At 30.2% G+C, this 11,921-nt stretch overlaps 1 protein-coding gene across 1 annotated transcript in view; it reads left to right on the top strand.

Moving 5' to 3' along the window:
• Positions 1 to 2,511: 2,511 nt before the first annotated feature.
• Positions 2,512 to 11,921, top strand: part of LOC131849853 (uncharacterized) — a 49,228-nt gene continuing 39,818 nt past the window's right edge. Inside the window, exon 1 of the mRNA XM_059199982.1 lies at positions 2,512 to 2,997. Within this exon, the coding sequence (XP_059055965.1) occupies positions 2,567 to 2,997 (431 nt within the window). The 5' untranslated portion in view covers positions 2,512 to 2,566. The remainder of the gene's footprint in view (positions 2,998 to 11,921) is intronic.

Here is an 11,921-nt window from a genome sequence, read left to right as displayed (position 1 = left end):
TAATGTGCTCGCTGCTGTTTTCGATGCATTTTTATCATCACACATTTCTTGGTAATATTACTTGCTTTTTTATACTGACTAATTCGTACACGATGCTTTGGTACCACGTTATATTAAAACAGTGTCGCATATTTTTATTTTTGTTTATTGAGATTGGATTTAGCAAGAAGTTTGTTTAATCTCGTTGATAACTGTAATAACTGTGCCCTTTTCATTTAATTTTTTGAAAAGGTGTAGAAATAATCTTTCTCGAATAATCCTACTTATATATAAGTATTTTGTAAAATATTATTCCTATGATATACCTGCATCACTGGTGCTACGTGGAATCGTAAGCAAGAAAACTCAGCTGTAGCTTTTTACAAAGAAATACATTAAAATAGTTAGGTTTTTTAAATAATACAAACTACCATACTGCAAAATGCTCTTGAAATCAGTGCAATTAATATGTTTATTTACTTGTATTTTAGTATTCATGATACCAAAGGCAAAGTACAAGTGAATTTACAAGAAGAACCTTGTAACGATTTCTACCTTTCAACCCTTAATTCCAAATGAGTAATGTACGTACTTAATTATTGGCGGTGCAAATACAATATATAAGATCGTAATATCTACACGATATATTTAAGTATTTTTGTTTAAATATAAATCTAGACGATTCGGTCATAATTTTCTACAATTATATAAATGTATGTAAGGACACGCGTATAATATATAAAAACGTCCTGTCACATAGAAGTTCTTCCTGAGTTAGTATTTAGTATGCAACAATAACTATATCACATCCGATAGTGAATATCCGTCGCTATTACGTGTTGTTCTTCATAGTAATCTTATTGCTATAAAATATGTTAGCTTGCTATCTGAAGATGTAGATAAGAATGAATTCAAAATTAAATTCAATATTAAAAAATTAACAGTTATTTATTTCGGTAACACAATTTTTACTTAATTTATATTTAGTGGTTGAAGCCTCTTTTCAAGCATAAAATGCTTGTCCTAGAAAAAATACATTATACTATTGTTGTTTTTTATTATATTTATTTAAATTTAAAATATTTTGCTTTATATTTATATATATCTTTTTTCTGACATTTCTCATTTATATTAGTGCACCCCCAAGAATCTTTCTCTGCACCACTCATGGTTGACTGGTAGATAACGCCGCGGTATTAAGTCTGCCATATGTACACATTGTTTTTGTGCATTAAAGTTAAATAAAAATAAATAATATAAATATTTCTATAAATAACTGTAACCCCACTCAACCCTATATAGCTCTATCTTATACACTTGTATGTGTTTTATATTGTTAAATTACGTGTAAAGCAGTAACTTAAAATACTTGATAATACTTACTATTAAAAAAAAGACTAGTTTTTTGCTTGTTAATAGTAAATTATTCGTTTTGAAGCAACTAATGAGGGTAGGATATTAACTACGTATCAGGGAGTTCAAATTTACAAATCTATTAACATATAAGTTAAAACTAATTTAAAGAAATAACATCAATTTCATACCAATATATATATATATCTCTCCAAAACCAGAGCCATTGTGGCAGTATAAAATTATCCAAAGGCAATGAAATTAAAATTAGACCAAAGTTGTTAAAGAAAGTACTTATCCCAAAAACGGATCAAGTTTCTCCGAATTACCGTTTCCAGTTTTGTCGGATTAAAAGTTGTAAAATTGTAATTATGATTTCATTTCCCTTGAATTAACAATCAAACGCTCCGAACGAAATTTACGGTTTGTTACTGACAGTTACATTTGTCACTGTTGTTTGCGGCTTTGTTTTTCAAAAATATTTAAAAACAAAGTTAATACTTTGTTATCTAGTTAGTTAGGATAAAAATTTTAAAAGTAAATAGTAATTTAAAGTTATATATTTTTAATTCAAGTTATATGCTATGTTAGATGCTATTAAATTAACAAAATATAAAATATATTTATAATTAAAAACTTTATACTATTATATAAAAATTAACTTCTTTTTTCTCAAATTTATATTAAAATAACCCTATAAATTCAAACTTATTTATAAATTTTATGTATCAGTGAAGTACATAAAATTCACCAAATTTTTTTAAACATTATTATTTAATATTTGTAATGCGATTAGTCCTAAATCATTGTATAATTATTATTTTTTAAGTCTAACTTTAATGCTCATTGATATTTCAATTATAGAATGGACTCTCAACATATTACAGAATTGAGGTGACATTTATATTGCTATCACGTCACGTATTTTCGCAATGTACGTTATCTTCATTTGAATCACTCCTATATTCATTTTATCTTTAACTAGAATTTGATATAGACGTGATTTATTTAGTTGAAGAAGTGCAGATGGATTTACGCTCTTTCCGCTTCATTCAGTCTGTCCATTGTCATTGGACATAACACACGTCTTAAAAAATACATATACTATAGTGTATACCTGTCTAGCTATTGAGGATATAACTGATTAATACGTTAATTGATTATTATTTTAATTTATAGCTGCGATAAATTCCGAGTGTAGTTTAAGTGAAGTGAATTTTAATGTGTCTCAAAAATGGTAATGGAGTCGGTTCAGCAGAACGGGCGGTTTTGGCCGTTATCGCCACGCCTTTGGCGGAGAAGCAACGAATATTCCAAAGTGGTTTTCGAACCTAGGAGACCACCGACGTCACCAATCGAAATACGAAAACACGACAGATTCGATACCCCAGATTTGCTGAGAAGAAATTTCGTGAAAGAAAGACTAGACCATTTAAACCTCGAAGATAGATATTACAAGGAGGATCATAAGAATAGATGGAGTGTGGACTCTAAGAAGCCACCGTTGAAAGACGAAGGTAGGAAAAAGACAGAAGATCTGGTCAAGTTAAGAGTGAAAAAACATAGACAACCAAGACCGAATAGTCTACAGTTATTGTTGTGTCCGTCCAGTTCTGGACATTACACCAGCAACACCTGGAGATATACCAGAGTGCGATCAAAGAGGTTCGTATTTTGTATTATTTCTCTCGTTACTCAGTGTTCAGTCAAATATCGGTTTTGGAATATACATAGAGGTAGTATATATGGATCTAGTAAACGTTCAAGGCTCTGTTGGTTGAGAATATTTTATATTTATATTGCGTGTAGATATACACTAAAACATAATGTGTGTATATTTTGGTAAGGTTATCTCGCAAATAATATCTAGCGAATGACCCAGTTATGATAATGTTTGGATATACTTTTTACTTATCCGTCTGTATTATTAATACATAACTGATACCTCGATAAGGTGATAAGTCGATGTGTAAACAGAAATCTTTCTCAATAACTCAATTTTGTAGCTGTAAAAATTGCTTGGAATTTAACTCCTTTACACAATGCGTTGAAACTTGTGAGATTGAAAATATTTGACTGTTTTGTTTTATTTTATCTGTTTTATTTTATCTATAACAAATGTAGACATGTTATTTTTCCATATGTTAAGGAATATTATCTCACAATTTTCATTGTTTAATATCATCACAATTGTAAGCAAATTTTGAAGATTTCAATGCCCGAAAATGTCTTATTGTGTCCCTTTTCTAATTATACTACATGACCTTAGTGAATTTTTATATTCTTGTTTTTATTTTTGGTATTGGTATCAGTGTAAGCATAATAAACATTAGTAATAAAAAGATAAAAACAAAAATAAATTGGTCCACTGGACATATGTATGAGACAAAGAATAAAAAATATGAAGTTTTAACTAAAATTCTAAATATAAACTTGAAAATATAAAATTGAATTTCAGGACATAAAGTTTTCATATACACAAAGAAATCATATAAGTTTATCAATTTGTAAGTAGTAAGGTTAGCTTAATTTGGGGCTAGGTAGCGTCCGAAACTATTGTCAAACTTAACCGTATTCAAAAGTGCATTTTTATATTATATTTACCTTTATAAGTTTGGGTTCCATGGTATTCAGCAGTTGAGTAACAGACCTCGTAATAAACTAGTAATAATAAATGCAAGAAGAATAAATATTGACATATATTAGCGATATTTTTTAAGACACCCGATGTTTGTGATTCAGTCATACTTAGAATTAAACGTGTTCAGTTGAATCTTTGGCTCTACATATATGGGTACATAATTGTGGGTGTATGAGAAAGATGCATATTCCGACGCAGATATTTTGTTTCGTGCCCATGTACTGCCATTTTACATTTCATTAGTTGATAATATATATCTTTTAAACAAGAGCAAATATTTCATTTTATTTGTAATGGACAAAACAAAACACTTGTTTGTGAAATTGTTTTTTCAGTTATAAATTTAAAAATATATCCCACGGTATTCTCAAATTTCGTCTATTTCATCTTATATGTATGTTGCAGAAATGTAAATATATCTATTTATAAAATACTCCAATCCTAATATATATAAGTGACATTGTTTGTTTGTTACCTTTTTACTCGTAAACTTTTAGTTCTCGTTGTTTTGACGGCCTTGGTGGTCTAGCGGTTTAGCACACCGCCTTGCTTCCGATTGCACGGGTTCGATTCTTAGCCAGGTACAAACATTTCTGTTATGTCATTGTGAGTATGATTGTTTGCATCGGTCTGGGTGGTTTCTTTCCAATATATATATGTATTATTTTTAATGCCTATGTTTATATCAGTTGTCTAGTACCCATAACATAAGCTCTGCTTAGTTTGGTACTAGATGGCGTTGTGTGAGAATTGTCCTGAAATATTATATGATAACAATAGATCCACTAGTGGCTGTACTAACAAACGCCTTACTTCCCTCGTCCCTTCCCCTCCTATAATCCTAATATTATATTACACTTCTATATCAATTGATAATAATGTTTAGAGCATTATATTGTTGGTGATTATTGATAATGCTTCCTAAAAATCTATTTATTTATCTTTACGATTATCACTAATTATGATTAGATTGCATTAAGCTTTTGTATGCAATAGTATGTTACAAATAATGACCAGTTCACCTAATTATTATATTACCCCTTCAATTACTATAGTAGTAGTTATTCTAGAAAAGTACAAAAACATAAACACTTATTCTGATATAAGTATATATAATAATATATCTTCTGTTACTATTAATATATGTAAATAAAATCGTAAGGGTCGTTAAGTATGTAACATTAACTCCCTTATTAATAATAAATTTAACTTCGGAACAATACGATTTTAAATATGACGGTGTTATTTGACTTTCAGCCTAATTAAAGAATATAAAAAAGTGATAAAACTCTTAACTACCCAAAATAAATTTATTAGACTTTTGATATTTTTATCAATTTACAGTGACCCGTTTCAACTTCTGGTGCTCAAATTTTGTGGATTATGTGTATATTAACATAATGCATAATATATAGTCTGTATGGAATACTGCAATTAACGATGAAAGAATTACACAAATCGGTTCAGTGATTACGAACTTTTGGGTTAATAAAATCCTATCTCTCTCTTTCTCTCTCTCTCTCCTTCTCTTTCTCTATAATATTAGTATAGACTAACGATTCAACGCAGCATGCGTGTGTGTGCAATTACCTGTATTGTATTGATCTCTTTTTTTTAATATAATATAGCCCATGTTAGTCAATGGCAATGTAAGTTTCTATAAGTTTATAACTCCATAAATATTTTTGATTTTTTGATTTAATACTATTTTAGATATATTGGTAGTTGGTAAAATTGTAAAACAATTTAAAATTTTCATTTAAGTAATATTATTTACTTGGCAAGTGTTGTCCTTAATTGGACACATTGGTACCAAATGTTGGAATGTAACCGTCTGCCAACTCTGTAAGGACATTGCACTGCATATTTATAGCAAATATACGTAATGGTCATATTACATCATTCGTTAACTTACGCATTTATTGTGGATGTTAATGATGGTATAACTCAAAATTTTTGTTCACAATCTTAGAATGTAAGTGTAAGTGATTTTCTTTTTCACCACCTATTGAATGTTATTTATAGAGATGGGTGGAGGAAGTCAGTAATTCATCAGTTTTTGTGTTTTTATGTAAAGTTTTAATTTACACAGCCAAAACCGAGGTAGAACACTTTTTTTTTACACAATTGTCCCCTAGCTGCTTTTACGTCTGGCTGAATTAGGCGAGGTACCTACTTAGACGAGTTTTTACAAAGTGTACATCTGCTAAATACTAAAATACTAACGACCTATTAAACTACAATATAGTCTACTTACAGGGTAGTCGTAAAGGTATACAAAGCCAAAAAACATGAGTATTCATAAAACTGAGTCACTGACACTAAAATGGAATATACATATATAATTTATACAATGTACCATATACCTAGTGGATTTTCATATCAAATTGATCGCAGCGCGCAGTTAGCATAAAGGATTTTTTACATGAATTATTTAGAAAAGCAGTTCAGTTTAATAAGTACTATCATATCCTTCCGGTTTGTCTTACCACTTGCTTACTCTTTATGTGGTATCCTACATAGGTATGAAGTACTCCCACACAAAAATATGTAAATGCACATAAAAAATACAGTTAACTAGATAAACTGACACGCGCTTGTCACATTTTCTCCGTTCTTGCTTCGTTGCAGCTCGGCTCCTATATATTTCCTATAATAATCCTCTATATATGGACTAAGTAACGCTAACAGTATTTTTTTAAATCAGTTCAGAAATTACCCCATACAATCTCGCAAACTTTAACTCTTTATTACATTAGCATAGATATTTATATGTTTATTTAACATGTAAACAGATTTTGATAGTTCTATTTGCAGTAGGACGATAACTCCCTTTTAGGGACCGTAAAAATTTATCACAATTTGGTAATCGGTTTTTTTTTATTTACAGACAATATATTTTAATAAAATGCTGCGGCCTCCAAGGTCGTCTTTATTTATCATATATGTATATATGACCTAGATATTGTATATCCTAAGCTATCGGTTATCATAGTATTACCAAATTCGTCATGGCTTCAACAATGACAATGAACGACTTCGTCATTTACTTTGATAGTGGAGTCATGTACTTTGGTCATTTTTAATATTATTTCACGAAAAAAAATTCATATGATGTTTACGTATAGTAACTAACAAATGTTCAAGACGATTGTTTAAAGAATCACAATCCTTACAATTTTGGCAACGTGACCAAAGAAGTAGGCGATTCTTCGTTAGTATTTTAGATCTCTGATAGGTATTATTTGCAATTAAATACAGTGTGTATTAAAGTTGAGTCTCCTTATTTTTGTTTAAAAAAATAATAGGAAAGGTAAAATCTTAAACAGGGTTTAATTGCGGTATAAATATCTGTTACAGCTCCTCTATGTTACTTAAGCAGATTTAAAAAGTGCAAACGTTTTGTCAAATTGAAAAACACATTATATTTCAAGTCATTGGAAAAAAATAATTATGTACATCATGACTGATTCAAAATTGACGGGAATGCGAAGAAATATATCGCGTTACATACCAAAAAGCGTCATGCGTATATTTTTTGTAGGTATAAATAAATTAAATTGTTTAGTATAATAATTTTGTCTGTCCAATATATAATAAGTAATTTGTACGACTTTTATATTCGCCCGCATAACATATTGATTATCAGGTCCGATGATCAGACCGTTGAACCATATTTCATTAAAACGACATAATTGTATGGCCCCAGGCTCATTTTTAAAACCAAAATAAACTAAACGTTCAATTAAATCATAAAATTTAATATATATCATTATAAATAGTTTGCTTTGCCTTTAAATATATACAATATTATAATGTATTTTCTATTTATATATTAGCTATTCCAAATTTATATTTTACTAGCTGTGACCGCGGTTTCACCCGCATGAAATTTATAGCCTATACATATGTTGTTCTGATGTATATGCTATATTACTGTAAAGTTTCATCAAAATCCGTTAAGTAGTTTTTGCGTGAAAGAGTAACAAATATATATCTATACTCACAAACTTTCGCGTTTATAATATTAATAATAAGATGTAATAATTTATTCAGTTTTCGTCAGTTCATAATACATACACATATATAATGTGTGATAGTTTGTGTCTAGACATAATTGTAAGTATTCATTGGGCATTGCTCTCCCATAGACAGCCATAAGAAGCCGTTCTTGAGCGGCCATCACACCTACATCAATCAAATTTATTTTAGGTCGTCACTCCGTCTATGGTTATAGCATATTTATTAGGTTATGAGTAATGAAATAAATTACAACGAATATTTTTTTTTAGATAAATCTAAAAAGTATTTCTCTTATAAATGATATAATGTAATATGGAAACCAATGGCAATTGGTTCTTTGTGTGCAGCTGTTATATTGCTTCTCGGGCGATAATATACTAGAACTCCTAGGTAATACATACCTACACTAATATTATATAAACCTAAAGAGATTTTATGTTTGGTTGTATGTGCTAATCTCAGAGACTAATTGTTCGACTGTAAAAATTCTTATATTTGTCTAGGAAGGCTATACGCTATATGACATCGTGCAACCACCAATTAGAGCGCATAATGAAAAGACATAATGAATATACTCTAAAAGCACTAATGAAAACTATTTCAAAAACAGAAAAAGGTAATAAGGATGTTTCGTAGGTTAGCTAGCGAAGATATAATAAACAAAAATATTTCTTTAACTGAATACATGTATTGTACTCTATATTGTATAGGTTACTAGCTACTCGCCCCGACTTCGGTCGACTATATATGTATTATATATATATAAACTTTCCTTTTTAATCACTTTATCTGTTAAAAAAAACCGCTTCAAAATCCGTTGCGTAGTTTTGAAGATTTAAGCGTACATAGGAACGGACAGACAGCGACAGCGACTTTGTTTTATACTATGTAATAATTTGTGAGATAAAAGAAATTGTTTAAATCATTTATTTTTTAATTAGTAACATTCAACCATTACAGCTTTCATAAATAACGGATTCTAGTTCCATCGGTCGCTTGCAAGTTGAAATGTAAATATTGAGTTCACGTAGACACATTTAGGATGTAAATTTTGCAATTCCGTTACTAACAACAAACGTTTTGTTGATTTCGTACTGTTTACCATTTCCTATTACAGTTGTAAACAACTCAATCAATGTTTCTCGTTTGGAACGTGATGAGAGGCTGCCAATCATCACTTGACTGGCTTCGTGCGTTTGTCTTTGTTCACTATTACTGTATATGATAATGATTTGGAGAGAAGCCATTGAATTTATTTCCACGTTTCCTTTCATTTAGTAACGATTTCACTGCTCTATTACGTTAAAATGTATGTAAACTTGTATTGCATTTAAAAGTATTTTTCTATTAAGGAAGAAAGAATGAAAAATATTTTAGTCAGTGCAATGTAAAAAATACAATATAATTATGATTTTAGATTGTTTTTCTTTGTGACATTGTTTTGGCAAACAACCTGATAATAGTCTATTACGAATTAAGTGCGTTATGATGGTTATATTATAACACACTAGACTAAATTTCAGGTCAAGCCGAAGACGAGAGCGTAATAGGGCCGAGAGTGTTAAATACGAATGTGTATAGTACCTACGACGTTTTTTAACACACTTAATTTTCAATAAACTCAACCATGTAACTGTTATGCATATTGTTGCTTTCTCGTCGTTTTACTTTTTTAAATCAGCGCATTGCTTATTGGCTAATGTCGCAGGAGCTCAGATCAGAATTTGATAAAAAATTTGCAAAGTGCGGTTATGGAATATAACTTCACTATTTGCGTTTATAGTGTACGCGTGTTTTATGAGCAGCTTTGCATTTCGAAAGCCAGTGAAATTAGATCCACTTTACGAGTAAGTATTTTGAAAATAGTAGTAACTGTCGACTATGTGTAGGTATACAGGTGACATTACTACTTTTGACCAGGTTCTTTGTGACGGGCGTTACATAATACATTGTCACCGTTGTGGTACCTTTCTATTAATCCCTACTGACTCTACAGAGCACTCGTCATAGGAGTAATATTATTTCTAATCTCTGTCTACCTATTAACTGCGCAGGCGCTGACCTAACAACCTCTCATTTGTAATCTAATAATATAATTAAGTGTAAACATACTAATAATAAAACTGAAGATAATTTGCTCTGTCTACACAAGTAATCCGCTACTAAATGTAATTTGATCAAGTCTATATTTAGATAGATCTTTTAACATTTAGATTTGATAATCCTAAGCAATGAAGCTGAATCATTGGAAACTAGTGGATACCTCACGCACGTCGTCCTGTGAGATAAACAGCGCCAAATACCGAATTCAATTGTATTTTCAAATAATCCAGAAACCCATTATAAATACACACAACATTTCATCCAAATGGTTCCAACTATTTCGAAGAATAAGTGACAAACACACGTACACACAATGTTGCCCATGTCAAGTCGTCCTCACGCGGCTTCCTTCTGGATACCATCGTGGTTAATTTCTGTTGAATTTGTCATGTTGGACAGGAAGTCAGATCAGTTAGACCTGACTTCCTATTGCCCTGTAAGCCTAAATCATCAAAAACATCCTCTAAGTAAAGTTTTTTCAACATTACAATGATTTTACTACGACGGGAAATAAATGATGCGGGAGATGTAAGCTTTTCGGCAAACAGATACAGTTAGGTACACAATAGAAATGACTTAAATAAACATATTGTAATAATAGTAACCTTATCTTACCAATGTTATACGATAGCTTTAATTATACTAAACAATGTTAGCGTGTTTAATGAAATAGCTAATTGTCTCACTTTCAAAACAACTCAAGAATGAAGAGCAATCATCTAATTATAACAAGGCATTTAATCGATTTTGTAATACTTTCATTTTCGTACCGATCTCGTTTAATCATAACATCAGATGTATAGAAGACTCTCTTGTGTTGCAAATTCTTTCTCAATGCAGTCAGAAACGAGATAAGCATGTAAATTTTGAAATATCAAAGATAAGTGAAACCTTTGAAATAAAACCTTATTAAGTAAATGAATTTACACCCACAGGACAGAGAAGTGGACACATACTTCACTGTTCTATGTTTACAACTAACAAAACTTTTCTAAAAAACAGTCTAAACACAATAGAAGTGGTATCGATATTTTCGATAAATCGATATTGAGACGAAAAATGTTGTCAACAGAGTATTTTTTTAGTTAATATAAAATTTATATCATGTGTTTGCAGTTACAGTTATCCATATATTATATCTATATATATAATTAATAATATTTACAAACAATATATTTAATACATTCCTTCAAACTCAAATGTTTATTTACTGCTATAATTTTTTTTCATAAATATATATTTTGTAAATTTCGGTATTCTATTTTTAAGCAATTGATTGCCAATTAAATAAAATTATATTATGCATTCATATTACGCATTATTATTATCTTGACAAATGACAATATTACTGAAATAAAAATCTGGCAACACGTGTATTTTGCGCAATGTCACCCATGTGGGTAGAATGTGGGTGTAAATGTTCACTGCAGCCCTCCAGTTATCTCGGCGTCGGCCCTTTATGGTGTCGTAACGCCTTGGTATTGAGATACCTCAATGATAGTTGTGATAGCTATTTGACCTACTTACAACCCATCAAAAATCCATTTACCCAGTATAAAGCCAACTGGCGACTCTCATTTTCGACGAAATTTGATGCAACTGGTCGATTGTTTATTTAATAATATTGTTCAAGAATGAAACGTCATAAACATCGTTTGCAAGGACACTTCTACTTTACCTAATTCTGCCGCAAAACAACTTTTTTGTATATGGTAATTCAATTCTAGGATACGGAGGCAAGTTCATTGTTAGGATTGATTCCAGAGATATTCTTTTCTAGCTCGTCTGTACTATTTTCTATTGGTTGTCAGATTTATTGATT

Source organism: Achroia grisella, unplaced genomic scaffold, assembly GCF_030625045.1.
Source record: "Achroia grisella isolate CSIRO2021 unplaced genomic scaffold, CSIRO_AGI_Agris_v1 utg660, whole genome shotgun sequence".
Taxonomy (NCBI): domain Eukaryota; kingdom Metazoa; phylum Arthropoda; class Insecta; order Lepidoptera; family Pyralidae; genus Achroia; species Achroia grisella.
This window is presented reverse-complemented; position numbering and strand designations above follow the sequence as displayed.